Source organism: Meleagris gallopavo, chromosome 1, assembly GCF_905368555.1.
Source record: "Meleagris gallopavo chromosome 1, MGAL_WU_HG_1.1, whole genome shotgun sequence".
NCBI lineage: Eukaryota > Metazoa > Chordata > Aves > Galliformes > Phasianidae > Meleagris > Meleagris gallopavo.
This window is the reverse complement of record NC_139404.1, coordinates 143,534,652-143,548,533: the sequence shown is the minus strand read 5'-3', so window position 1 is coordinate 143,548,533 and position 13,882 is coordinate 143,534,652. Positions and strand designations below refer to the sequence as shown.

The 13,882-nt window shown below is 40.0% G+C and overlaps 2 protein-coding genes across 3 annotated transcripts in view; one reads left to right on the top strand and one right to left on the bottom strand.

The window, feature by feature from the left end:
• Positions 1 to 4,523, bottom strand: part of DZIP1 (DAZ interacting zinc finger protein 1) — a 48,112-nt gene extending 43,589 nt beyond the window's left edge. Inside the window, exon 1 of the mRNA XM_085226108.1 lies at positions 4,432 to 4,523. Within this exon, the coding sequence (XP_085082234.1) occupies positions 4,432 to 4,523 (92 nt within the window). The remainder of the gene's footprint in view (positions 1 to 4,431) is intronic.
• Positions 4,524 to 4,560: 37 nt separating this feature from the next.
• The window catches only part of DNAJC3 (DnaJ heat shock protein family (Hsp40) member C3), a 28,717-nt gene continuing 19,395 nt past the window's right edge, over positions 4,561 to 13,882 (top strand). Inside the window, exons 1-4 of one of the 2 annotated variants that reach the window (XM_085215628.1) lie at positions 4,561 to 4,775; positions 9,650 to 9,760; positions 11,705 to 11,829; positions 12,863 to 12,937. In XM_085215628.1, coding sequence (XP_085071754.1) covers positions 4,694 to 4,775; positions 9,650 to 9,760; positions 11,705 to 11,829; positions 12,863 to 12,937 — 393 coding nt within the window. In that variant the 5' untranslated portion in view covers positions 4,561 to 4,693. Of the gene's footprint in view, positions 4,776 to 9,649; positions 9,761 to 11,267; positions 11,420 to 11,704; positions 11,830 to 12,862; positions 12,938 to 13,882 lie in introns of those variants that run through there. The other variant, XM_010728681.3, reaches the window with a different exon arrangement.

The following is a 13,882-nucleotide window of genomic DNA, read 5'->3' as shown; positions in this document are numbered from 1 at the left end:
TAATTTAACAAATTTCATTTTCAAGTTTGAGTACTTTACTCTTCTCTGACTAAGTCTTCTTCTTTTCTTCAAATAAAATTTTTCTTTCAGAGCTTTGTCTTCATGCAACAATTCTATCTGGATTTTACTGAGACAGCCATACAATTTATTTATCTTCCTTTCTCCCTCCAAGCATGGAGGGAATTCAACTTAACTCTAAAGAAATATCTGCAAACACACTGATTGTGAGTTTTATCTACTTTAAACATAGATATTACTGGAATAGCTTCCTGACTTTTTTATTTGCGGTAATACTTAAGCCATATGCCAAGAACAGCATTGTGAGTTTTTTTCATTTTTTCTTTGGTGAGCGTAAACTGAAATTACTGGCTTGTTTCTGATGACTTTTTGCCTTCCCATTACCTTCTTGTCATTGTACATACAGTAAGGTAATTACAGGTATTTAAAAGAGAAATGGTATCATAGCTTTAGCACACCAATGCTTTCTTGACCATTCAAACTCCTTTCTTGACCTGTCATAGTTTTTATATGTCCAAAAGTCTCAGGGCATATGCTGCATGCCTCTGTGAGACGAGGAGTGATGCCAGCTTCAGCCTGGCTCACTGCCTGATGTAGCTATGCAGTCAGCATATCCTGTAGCCCTGTCAGTCATCTTGGGACGCTATCAAATTGTATTTGATTTGCTTTCAGGCAGACTGTAGCACGAGACAGGGTAGATATCTCCATTCCAACACATGGGTTTCACTCAGTGAGTTTCACTCAGTTAAGCTCAGGTTTACACTCAGAAAAAAACATCTACTGTCTATCATATGACTTATGCGGTATTTAACTTGTTCGTATTTAGAAATCAGTGATATAATTGGAGCAATAGAAAGGTCAATAAACACTGAAACTGAATCAAGGACTTTTAACTCTTTGCAGGGTGAATTTTTAATGGCATGCAATGAATTACAGTTACAGGGGTTTTTTTGTTTTTGTTTTTTTTTCTGTGACTGTGATGTTTCAGCATTTTTGTTGAGCAAGAAATAAATTGTATGAAAAAGGAAAAAGAACCACCACTTCTCAACCTTAATACCTCAGCCATAAAGGCTTAGAAGTGTAGCATAGTATAGAAATACCAAAATATTTTCATATTTGAAGCAAAACTTGACTTGTAACTTCAGAGTAGAATTTTTATTTTAAAATGTTCCTTGCTGCAAGAAATTAAATGAAAAACTGTTTTAAAAGAGGTAAGCGTATTTCATATGTTTTGCTTTGTTAAGCCTTCACCCCATCAAAAATCCACAAGAGTGAGTTTTTCTCTGAAATCAATGGACTTGAAAAATACAATGTAGGTTTAATCGTTTCAATTTTAAATTAAGTTTAAATATGAATTGCTACTGGAATATTTCTTGTTCAAAATAAACCCCACAAAAGTATCTGCTACTCATCTAACTCTTACTGGGAATCTAAGATGTCAAGGTAAAGAGTAATAGGGGTTACTAGTCTCTCCTGCCCCGTTTGATGCTTCATTATACCAGAAGTTTAAGTTAGGCAGGAGATAATGACTGCATTTTGAGATATCTGGAATTTGTTGCTGTTACCATGGCTAGGGAGAAAGGTTACAGACATAGTATAATTCCCCTGAGAAAAATACATTTAAAATTAATTGTAAGGAAACATGCATGTCTTATTCCCTTTCCAACATCTGTCCTACAGCCCAGTTTATAATTAACCATTGTGGTATAGTTTAGTGAATAAATCAGACTCAAGGAACCATATTAAAATAAGCTTCACATAAAAAGAGACAAAATGGCCTATAAAAAGCACCTTTATAGCAGAATAAAAAGCAGGCAGTAGCTAGTATAAAGATACAACATCTAACCACAAGGTTGAGAGCTAAATAATTCCACACCAGAAACATGGTTCTTCCATCACAGATGTGCCAAAGACATACCAGTAGAATTTTGTTAGGGCAATATAGAGGGAAAAGCACTTACAGAGGCTAACCTTACCCTAAAGAAGAGTGGTCCCTCATGTTCCCTCTCAAGTTTATGGAAGAAGATAAGCTTTTCGAAGTGGAAGTTTAGATAACTTTGTGTGTGGAACCGCAGTCTGTAGGAGCTTCCCTGCTTCCATTTGCTGCAAAAGGAGCCCAGAAAAGAAATAGCTCTAAAGCAATCATGTTTAAATACCAATCCAAATGTAAAACTACAGAACTACTAAAACAGGTGGCTACATAAACATCATATCTTTGTTATCCATATATGTGGATCTAATACTATTCCATTTAGCTCCAAGACAGCCAAGTTTCTGATGGAGATGTGCACAGATGAAAATAAAAACAAGAGATTTCTTACAAGAAGGCCTTGAGCATCTCTGTTACCATCTTCTCTCTCCTATATCTCCATACCTATATTTTCATACTAGACAGTGTATATAATGTAACAGCTTGCCATACTGCCTCTTTCCCTGCATCGGGAAATGGTTTGGTTTGCTTGAGTGTTTCTGGAAACACAGTTATTAATTAAAACATATTGGCAAGCATTTTGGCTCATAGGTATTGAGCAGGGTCTTTCCAGTACCTTGTGCGTTCTTGTGTGTAATGTAGACTCCTCACAATATCTTATGATATCTCAGTAGGTTTCTCAGTTAATAAACAGAAATATAAACTTAACAATATCCATACACCATGTTGGTCCATTCTGTTCACTTGCCTTTTAAGCAGCAATGAGTGGCTTAAAAAGTCATCCCTTGCTAGTGGATGCCCTCTGCTGTTTCTCCATGCATCACCACCAGTAACAGAAAATTCCTTGTCTGTCTTTAAACTTAGTTTTGTCTTTGCCATCTGCTCCAAAACTGCTACAGAAACTTGTTTCTGATGCCAGCCAAATTTTGATTAATCATTTTAAAAGACTTTTTGCATTACAGTTGTGTTGCTTTGCTATTTTTCAAATTCCAAAACGTAATGTTCACGTCACGAACACTAGTCTTTTCTTTTTCCTCTCTTGCATTGTCAGCTTCTGAAGTTGCTAAAGAGAATATGTGTTAAAGGTATATTCTTTTTCTCCCAAGCCTATAGTTACATTATACTTTAAATACATATGTTTTGGGATGTATGATCATCAAGAATGTTCCTACGTGGCTTATGGTTTCATTCAAGAATTAATGTGCAGGCATCTGTGTGCCTGATGAGATTTTTATCACAGACAGTTTTACTTTGAGTACATCATTCAGTACTGTTGGCATTACACACTGCTCTTTGCATTACTGTGTCAACCTGAAATACTGACCTTCCAATAAGTGCTTGTCAAGCATCTATCCAAAATGCTATTTGATACTTTCATCATAGTACTTTTGTCTTGTCTTAAGGGATTTGAACGTTTGTGCTTGGTATTCCAGTATTAAGTACTGAGTTTTATTTCAGACTGTTGTTATTCTTTCCCTAATCTTGTAATTGAGGGCCTATTAAGTAAACCATCACTCATGATTAGATTTTTGGTTATCTTAGCGGCTTGAGGTGCAAATTGCCCCGCCATACTAATTTTATATAGCTTTGGTTATGTTATTTTCTTGGGTAAAATACTATAACAGCTATTATATTCTGGTTGGTTCATTTTTAAACTTTCTTATATTGTCTTATCCATCGTGCAAGAGTTGTCACGTTCTAGCTCATGCTGACATCTTCAGAACATCATCAATTATTCATTTCACATCTATCACTTCTCCTATTATTTCAGCGTCTTATTTCTGAATATTTTCTGCAGGTCAAATTTCAAGGTGAAACTCTTGAAGCACCATCTTACAAATGAAATGTTGGAGAGGGATAACTTCCTTTTCTCTTATTCATTCTCATCCTTCAAGAAAGCTTGAAGATTCACCATTGAGGGTGAAAGCAACGTGACCAGAAAGAAAAAGGAAATTTCTATGGTTGCTGCATCAGACTCTGAGACTCAGCTTTGTCACTTGCTTGGCAGAATTCGTGAGAACAATATTTTTGTTTTTAAGCATAGGTAGAGTTTAACATTATATAAAATGAATTGTTTTCAGTGTTGTTTGTCCAACAACACACAGCAGATAAGTTGAAACAACAAGCAACTTGGCACATACGCCATTAGCTTTTCTCTACTAAGAAAACACGTGGTTTAATTATGGAAAAAAATGTCTCCAAATATAAGCCTGTTAGACTGCAAGAAGAGACAGCATCAATTTACTTGTGCGCTACCGTTTGTTGATGTACAATATGAGCAGTCCTGAGATACCGCCTTCAAGCCAAGACGGGTAACGGCAACCATCTGCATTGCCAGCCATAAGCTTGCTCTGTTCTCCCCAGATCCCCTACCCCAGGAGAAGCCCAACTGCAACAGGAGGGAGCGGGCACAGACAGCAACCACTTGCGAACCAGCTTAAGCAGCCCTCAGAGGCGCAGCCATCTCCACTCAGGGCACCGACTGAGGGCGGCTGCTTCGCTCCGCTCCCAACGCACGCGCCGCTCGAGGCTGGAGGGTGGGACGATTCAGAGGAACGGCCGCTCTACTACGCATGCGCCGTGACGGCGGCGGCCTCGCCTCCCTGCAGCGCACTTCCACCTTCCGGGAGCGCGGAGGGGCGGGAGCGCGCGGAGCGGCCAATCAGCGGCGCCCACGACCCTCCCCGCACGAGTCGGAGCCGTCGGGCCGGGGCGCCGCCACTGCGGCCGCGGGCGTCGGCGGCGATGGTGTCGGCCGCGGCCTCTGCCGGCCGCCTAGGCTCCGCGCTGCCCTTCCTGCTGGTGCTCCTCGACCTGCAGTATCAGGGTGAGGGGGCGCGGGGAGGCGTCGTGAGAAGCGGTGGGCGGTGTAGGGCCCACCCCGCCGGCAGGCTTCTGGGGAGCCCCGCGGCCGGGCCGGGAGAGCCGTGGCCGGCAGCGCCGTGGCGGCGGGGCGTCCCGCGGGAGGGCGCTTCTGGGAAAGGCCCGGGGCGGGAGGAGGCCGGGAGCTGCCACCTCGACGGGCCGAGGGCGTAGAGCGGCCCTTCGGAGGGGCCCCGGCGGCGCCGTGCGGGCCGGCTGCGTGCGTGCCTCGCGTCCCGGGCGGCGTCCCCCAGCGCTGCTCCTCGCGGCTCCGTCCCTTGTAAGTGCCCTACTCGGGCTCCCGGGGCGTTCCAGGGGCATTCCCGGTTCTCTGCCTCTGTCAGTGCCCGACCTGCAGCTTTGCTGATGCTTCTGATAGTTGTGGTGAACTTGTTTATATTTTATTTGATCGTTTGCTTTCCTTCTGCCTCGCCATTATTGTGTGAAAATCAGCAGACCGGTTTTATCCGCCCCTCCCACGGCCTAGTTTGCTTTTGGAGTACGCTATCAGTAACACCTGTGCAGTCAAACTTATTCTCAGGCTGCTGTGAAATGTGCAACTTGGTTATACAGTGGTGCAGGTAGTTCAACTTGAGAAACTTTCTCTCACAGATGCTGGCAGGTCGAGGTGGAACTGAAGCCATCAGTACTGAGGATAAGTCTCTGGACTTAGGGCTGATCTGGTCTTGGTATTAGAAATTTGCTCCTTAAGGTGCTAAACTAAAGAATAATTCAGTTGGCCAAGAGGTGACGTGGGCATGTGGTGACAAAGGTAGCCTGCTGTCCAAGTCTGCTCCTCTGTGGTGTTGGATGGCTTTTCCTGGATGTGTGCTTTGGTACTGCTAGGGGAAAAACAGCGGTCACTGTCCATGTGTACTTCTTTCTCTGAGTGTGACAGCAATGTTCCTTCTAAGGATTCTTTCCTCAATGTTGTTGACCTGTTTCAAGTGCGCAATTTAAGGGCTATATAGTATTACTAATGCTGTGTTTCCTTATTTGGAGAATGTTTTCATAACTTCAGTTTAGTATAGAAGTTTTGGAATAGAGTGGTAGGCTGAGGAGTGATGTTTCAGGAACTTACTTACTGAATTTGTTAACACCTTAATTCAGAAGTCAGTTTTCCTGAGAATGTTATTAAGGAGTTCAGGTTTTTTTTTTTTTCCCCTCACAATATTACTTTTCTCTAAACTCAGAGGCATTTGCTGACTTGACTGTAGAAATGTCTTGTGGTGTTTAATTTGTGAGGCAGTGAATAAGTCAGGCTGCATCAAAGTCAGATTTTAGTTATTATCTATGAATGTGAATTATCGTAGAATCATAGAATGGCCTGGGTTGAAAAAGACTACAATGATCATCGAGTTTCAACTCCCTGCTATGTGCTGGATTGCCAACTAGTAGACCAGGCTGCCCAGAGCCACGTCCTTCCTGTCCTACTTCTTGAATTTCTTCCCATTTGATATGAGTTGACTCTTGGGAAGATTGATCTTTCAGGACTTGTTATGCACGCTAACAGCAACAAAATAATGACAACTGGAAGGGATAGAAGAGTATTATTTCTCTTTCCATACTCTGTCCTCAGACAAAGGAAATTGAATAAGGGGAAGAAGGAGTGGGTTTCAAGCATACAGAGCTCAGTTCATTACTTTTAAGTGTTAGTTAAATGTTTCTCTCACTCCCATCCCATATCTTTCTGTCCTAAGTTTGGGAAGGTTTTGAATCTCACCACAAATTGTGACGGGTAGTTGTATGGTGCGGGGTGAGGGAAGCACTGCTGTCTCTGAGGCTTCTTCCAGGCTTGTTTGTGTCAGTCCTGAAACTGCTTGCTTGTCCCCTTCTTCCTTTGCTCAGACTTGTCATTGAGAAACTTGCTTACATGCATACAGAACCGAAGCTCAAACCTATTTAAAAAAAGTAGCAAATATGAGACTTGTATTGAGCACATAATCATTCAAATTGAAACCATCCCAAAAGCGGGATTGCTGCTTCCCATGGCAAAACAATCACTCTGCTAAAATGTGAAACAGTCCTCTGCTAAAATGGAAAAAGTTTAGTAGTGTACCATTCCAAGGCAGGAATTTGGGCAAATGCAAAATTTTGACACTGTTCTGAAGTTGGAAGGCTTTTTGAAGCTTTTTGCATTGGGAGTCAGACTGATAACATGAAAATGTAACTGGAAGTTCATATGCACATAATAGCACTTGTTATTGAAATAAAACAAAAATCTTCCCAGGAAGCTGTAATTTATTTCAAGTGAGCATATTTAACTGGAAAAACGAGTTAGTTGCACCTATTTATCTTTCCTTCTGACCTCTTTCCTTTCAGGTGTCAGCACTGGTGCCAGTTCTTGTCTGGGAGTGCATCTTTCCACTCCTGTGTTGGGGCTGGTTCAGGCTCTGAACCTATTCCAACTGATGCTCCAGCAGCTGGGGCTCCTGTGTCTGCTAGTTTGAGCTCATCAGGCACCTTTTAGGAATAATAATATCCAAGTTAAAATAGTGGAAGTGTTTAAATAGCATGCTTGGACATATTAGTTTCTTGCTGGAGCATGGCTAGCTTTTCTAGCTGTATTTCCAAGCTGTCTGTATCTGGCTGACTGGTATCTGTGCGCTGGAAAGACTGGCTGGAGTTGGTTCTTGTTTTTCCCAGACTGAGGAGCCAAGAGGTGCCCAAATGCCCTGTGCAGAATTTGGTTTCTTGGCACCTTTGCTTGGTGCCGATCTCAGCTGTCTGCTAGGACAGCTGATTCAGAGCCACCGTTTGCCTGCTGCCAAAAAGTGTGTAAGCCATATAGTTATATGAAAAAGCAGCATAATGATCAGGTCTGTGCAGTGTTTCAGTGTACTTGTGGTGTATGTCAGTTTTATTTGTGGCTACACTGGTTGTACAGGCTGGAGGCTCTCCATTGATTTACCACATTCCGCAGCTTTTAGGGTCAGATTTTAATGCAAGTCCAGTAACAAGTTCTGTTTTGCAGGCAAGGAACCTGCAGTCACTTGGACTTCTGTTGTTTTTGCTTTGCCTTCTTTCTCTACCCAAGTTACTTCCTGCTTTTCTTATTAGCGGTCACTTGCCTCATTTCCTTCTTTTTTTTTTTTTTTTTGCTGTTACCATCTTCGGTGTTTTCAAGGAGAAGATCTCTCCTGATGAATGTGTTACGTAACTGCAGAACTGTAGTGAGCATTGTGCGGATGAAAGGCCCTGAATAGCACAGGCACACCCTGTAGTGGAGGCTATTCTTAGGGCAATGCTGGTGTCCCTATATCTGAAATAAGGATGCTCAATAAAAAACGAGATTCTGTGAAACCTGAATGCCTTTGTTTGGTGTATCAGAGAGCAATGTACAGCCTGCTTCTAGGATCCAGCTCCTCAAGTTTGAAAGATTTCAGATGTTTCTATGTGGGGAGATCATTTCATGTTTGCTTGTGGTATTATCTGACTTGTTGCCAATTTACTTCTGTCTATACACTTCATATCCAAGCGTGTGGGAATCTTTATGTCATTTTAAAGGATGATGGGTGGGCAACTTGATGATGAAAGCTTTAGGCTTTAAAAGCAGGAAAAAAATCCCCACGGTGCAAAATCCAAACAGAGTAGCAGTTTTTTTTTTTTCATGAAAATGATATTCACATGAAGACTGCCTTGAAGTATACCTCATATACCTCTGTATATGAAAAACTTGCTGTCAAGAAATACTTCTGTACCATTGTCAGCTAAGCTGTTTATATTCTACGCAAAACACTTAGAATAGATTTTAAAATGTGTTTTAAAAACATTCCCCAAATGGGCTACATGATAAGTAATGTTACCTTTTTAACTTCATCTATTTAAATTACAACAAGAAGAATTTGGGGCTTATTAGTTGTTTTTATTAACTTAGAGGAATTTGTTTAATATTGAGATTATAGAATTGAATAGAATTGAAGCCTTCAGTCACATGAATTCTTACCAATAACAGGTAGAGTTCTTTTCAGTGGATACAGAAGACATTTTTTTTTTTTTGTATCAACAGCTCAGTAGTTTCCTTACAGTGTGTAAATGAAGGAATTATGATCTGTACTGAAGAGTGAGAAAGGAAAATAAAAATAAGATCCTGGATGCTGAAAGCTCTTGGTTCTAAAATACTTATGACTTGATGTTCAGAAATTACTGTTCTTTTATTACAAATATTTTGTTGTTTAATCACATTTGTGTGAGAAATTTTGATCTTTCCTTTAATGTAGTTAGGTAATGTAGCTTTTACTGAGAATGTGAAACAGTTTCAAGGTGCTGCTGTTTTGTTTTGTTTTAATTTGTTTGTTTTAATTCAAAATTAATTCATAGAATAATAGGATTATGGGTTGGAAAGGATCTTAAGAATCATCCAGTTCCAACCCCATGCTGTGAGCAGGGCTGCCAGCCACCAGCTCAGGCTGTCCAGGGCTCCATCCAGGCTGACCTTGACTGTCTGTAGGGATGGGCATCCACAGCTTTTCTGGGCAGTCTCTTCACTGAGCCTGAATTGGTGTATCTACAGCGTGGACTTAAAATAAGCTGCTTCCTTCATTACAGCCTTCTTTCCCTGGTGATTGAGCAGCAACAGTTGATTAGTTTTGAACTAAAAACCTGTCCCTTCCAAAATATACCACTTGAATATTAATTTCATACCGCTAGTTAAATGGAAGGGGAATGATAACTTTAATTGTTCACATCAGAACTTGCACCACAGAAACATTTTGCTTGGGAAGATGTGGATCTCTATTTTAACACCAGTACTAATGCTTATTGTGTGGATCGTATGATTGTTATATGTCTTTGGTGTAATCATACTGCTCATTCAGAACAACAATGTTTTTCTTGAAGGAGCTGAGTGTGGAATAAATGCCGAAGTAGAAAAGCAGCTTGAAATGGGGAAGAAGTTATTGGCTGCTGGACAACTGGCAGATGCTCTGTCTCATTTTCATGCAGCTATAGGTATGTATTTGAAGAAAGTGATATTTACGTTGAAACAACTCTGACTTATAAATCTTCAGGTAAATTTGATGGTTCAAATCCTTGAATTGAAACAGAAGCAGACAGACAGCATCAATAAAAAGCAGTGTTTATTAACACTGTATTTTCTCAGTCACATATCGTGGGCTTTAAATTATTGGACTTTGTTCATCTACAAGCACATTGTTTTTTTCTTTGAAGTGAATAAAATCGTGGTGTTAGACAGAAAAGTCTCAGTAGCACAGCTCATTACTGTCTATGTCTTGGTATAAAAATGGAATGTGAATGAAATATCTGCTGTTTCTGAGCTCTTAGTATTTTTTCCTGTTCTATAAGATCAGCTCCTCTTAAATACAGAGGGTGAAGGGAATCCCTTTTTTGTGCTATGGCAGTGCCTCGTTCTATGGAAATGGTCTCTTACTCTCTTTGCCTCTGTGTGGCAATGCCAGCGCATTCCTGTGGGATGTGAGTGGAATTAAGGTTAAACAGTGTTGTTTATTTCTTTAAGTTGTGAAGTTTTAACCTGAAATTGCTGAACAGTCCAGTTCAGCATGTGACCCCGCCAGTGATGGTGCTGTTGCAAAGAAGGGAAGTGGTGTGAGATGCCTGCATGGGCTGAAATCCTCTGCCTCACTAGCTGTGCTCAAGTAGCTGATAGAAAGAAGAACAGCGTGACAGAATCCGCTGTTAACATTGTTACCTTCCTGGGACTTTTAGTTAGATGCTGCATAGATATTGATTGTTCCTGCTCTACATATTTAGGTGTACACAGCAAGACTTAATCTCAAGTTTTTCTTTTCTTAATATAGTAACATTCGAATTTATGTGACATCTGTAATCCTCGCAGGGGGGTAATTAATGTTAGGGTAGTATTTAACATTGCTAGGAATTAGTCTGCAACCAAGAGACAATAGACAAAGTGCAGATATTAGTTCATCTCTCTCTGGAAAAAGTGTTTTGATGTTGGAGGTGGCCAGCAATGAAGCTCAGTTACCTGCCTTAAGGTTTTTGGCAATGCTTTTGTTTACTTTAAAGCTCAACTGTAATCTCAGATGAGGTAAAGAAGAGACGTTCTTGTTTTGTTCCTTAGATATGTGTTGTTATCTGTAAATTCTGTGACAGTGAAAAGGAGTATATTTTTAAAATCCAGTAATTAATCTACTGTTTTTTACTGCGTTTTGTTGTTTAGGTGATCTAAATTACCTTTGAGAGCCTACAATAACTGCCTTCTACTTCTTTGAAATGCTGCATAGGGAGGAGTATTAAGAACTTAAGTACTGTTTTTAGAGGCTTATGTTCTCTTTCTGTAGTGATATTTGTGTATGTGCTAGGTTTAGAGGGTGTTAAAATTGCAGGATCTTGTCAGTTTGGCTGGCAGACCACATTGGCCTTGAAGTTAGCCTGCAGGTTTTTATGTAGTGCATGTTTTTCTCTGCCATTGAGAGAGGTTGGTGCCCACCATATATTAAAGGAACGAGTTGCTTCTGTCTAAATGGGTGATGTAAAGGGTTTGTGCATCTGTAATGACATTGGTCTAACATATGGGTCATTTTGGGATTACTTGTTTGCTTTTTATACAGTGAAATGGGCAATGATGAATTAACATGCTTTCAAATGCAGGCCTGCAGTTTGAGATAAAGGGTTAGTATTTAGGAGCTGTTTTTTCTTGTACAAAGCTAAAAAATATATGCATATTTCACCTTTAAAAGTCTCAATTATTTGGAATATACTGTGTTTCACTAATCTTTATTGTTCAATAATTAAACTGCATAAAATTACTTGGGAAAAATGTTTACTCGATAAATATAATTTTTCCAATGGCTTAAAACTCAGGAAAAATATATTTTTAGTCATTACTGTCTAGCTGTACCCAAAGGTTCAGTTACTTTGGAGACAGTATTCTGATTACTGTTCATTCGCTTGCAGAGGGAGACTCTGATAACTACATTGCTTATTACAGAAGAGCCACAGTGTACCTAGCCATGGGCAAATCTAAAGCAGCAATTCGTGATTTAAGTAAAGTGGTTGAATTAAAGCAGGACTTCACATCCGTAAGTATTCTTGAAATTGGAAACTGTTCAAGCGTAAAAAAAATATTACTTCAAAGGAGGTTGTTTGTCAGGTTTTGCTAAACAGAAGTAGAAAATACATTACAACTCAGAGCTTTAAATACGATAAAGTAATAGCAGTAGTGTATGTACTTGAATTTGCAAATACTCCAAGAGCAGTCTAGACTGTTATTCTGGAAACTAATGGTTTCATTAACTGCATGTTCCTCGTGGGTTTGTCCTGTACGCTTTCCTTCTCTCCTTTGCAGCTTTTCCATTTTCAATTGTCATTGCTGCTCTCTCAGGTGGGAAAAGGAGAGCAGAGGCATCTGCTCTCTTTTGTCCTGTTACTTGATTTGAGGCATTTCTTCTCTCCTGGTCTCACTGCCCTCCTGTGGGGCAAGTTCTGACTTATTCCTAGCTCGTTTGTGGTTATTATATGAAGAGAGACTGCCTAAGTAGTTGGGTGATGTCCTCTCCACCCGATTCCCTCATTTCCATGTTCAGTAGCATGTCCTGTATAACTTCCAGTAAAGTAGCAAGTGTTAAATTCAGTGTTGCATTTGTATCATAAATCAAATCATATAAATACTTAACTTGCCTCAATACGTACTTGCTATTGCTCTGAGAGTTTAGTGGAAGAACTCGATGTGGGAAATTTTAAAAATTATCTATTTCTGTTGGTTCAAAACAAATCTATGAGCAGTTATAACCAGGAAAGCAGCTGAAGGTTAACATTCACTTTGTTTCATACAACTTTTAGAACAAGTTCTTTTGCTGATATCTAGAGTTACTGCTATTTATTAGAGAAGTATATTTCTCTCAGCTGTGGTGTAAAGTAATTATTTACTGTCAGAGGCCTCTTAAGAATGCTGTTTAAGAAGGCAAAGAGCAGGTGATGTTGTCTCTGACTCAGCTTGTTAGCTGTAAGAAAATGATTTCATTTTACTCTGCTAAAGGAAATAGAAACAAATTTTCGTAATTCCTTGAATTCCAATGTGTAAATAGAAAAGTATTGCCTTCTATTTCATTTCAGGCAAGATTACAGAGGGGACACCTACTGCTCAAGCAAGGAAAATTTGATGAAGCAGAAGACGACTTTAAAAATGTGGTAAGTTGGAGTCCTGAAGTGGAAAAACTGCTTTCCTGCTTTTAAAGTTGGCTTCTAAGGCAAGATCTCAACTGATGTTTCAGAGAATGTGAATGTATATGTAAGTTCGTGTCTTCCTTGTTCTTGAAGGATATTGTAGTTAAGCTACATCATGTGAATAAATGACCAATGTTGGGATGGAATAGAGAAGATGAAACCAGAAGATGCTGCATGAAGCAGCACAGCACTTTGAAGAGGTTTTTTTTTGTGTATGTGCCTAATGCTGTGTGATCTCTGCTTGATGGCATCTATATTAGAGATCAGTCTTCTTCAACCAGAAATGTAGGATTAGTGATGTGTGACTCAGTGCAAATCAGCATTCAGTTACATCTTCGTGCTATTCAGGTGACACTGGGAAATAACTGGTGGCCCTCATAGATCAGGCTCTTTCCAGTGATTGCCAAAGGATCCTAGGCTCTTAGTTTAGTCACTGTGATGTTAAAAATCAGGTAATTCAGTGGCACACATCTGCATCCCTTCACATTTGCGAAGGAGTTCTGCATCTTTCATGAAAGTGCTGACAGCGGTCTCGCCGTGATCAGAAAGTGCCCAGAGTTTCCCTACAAGTCTGGCTGGCCGTTATTCACTTGAGTTAGTTTTTATTTCAATGGATATTTTGTATTATCGCAATCTTATGCTGCAAAATAATCCCTGGAACAAAATCAACTTCATCTTTGGGAAATATGTAAAATAAGTTTCCTTCTCTGTTGCATTGAATTACTGTAAGCACATGAATAAATAGGATTAATTATTATATTCATTTATTCTTCAGTATTTGCTAGTTTAAAGAGCTCACCTGTCCTTTATACCAGCATAAATAGAATTTGCAAGTGTAACTGATGCTGTCTTACTGGCGTTCTTTGAAGTGTGCGATGGAGAAAGCAGTTCTGTATTGCAGATTAGAGA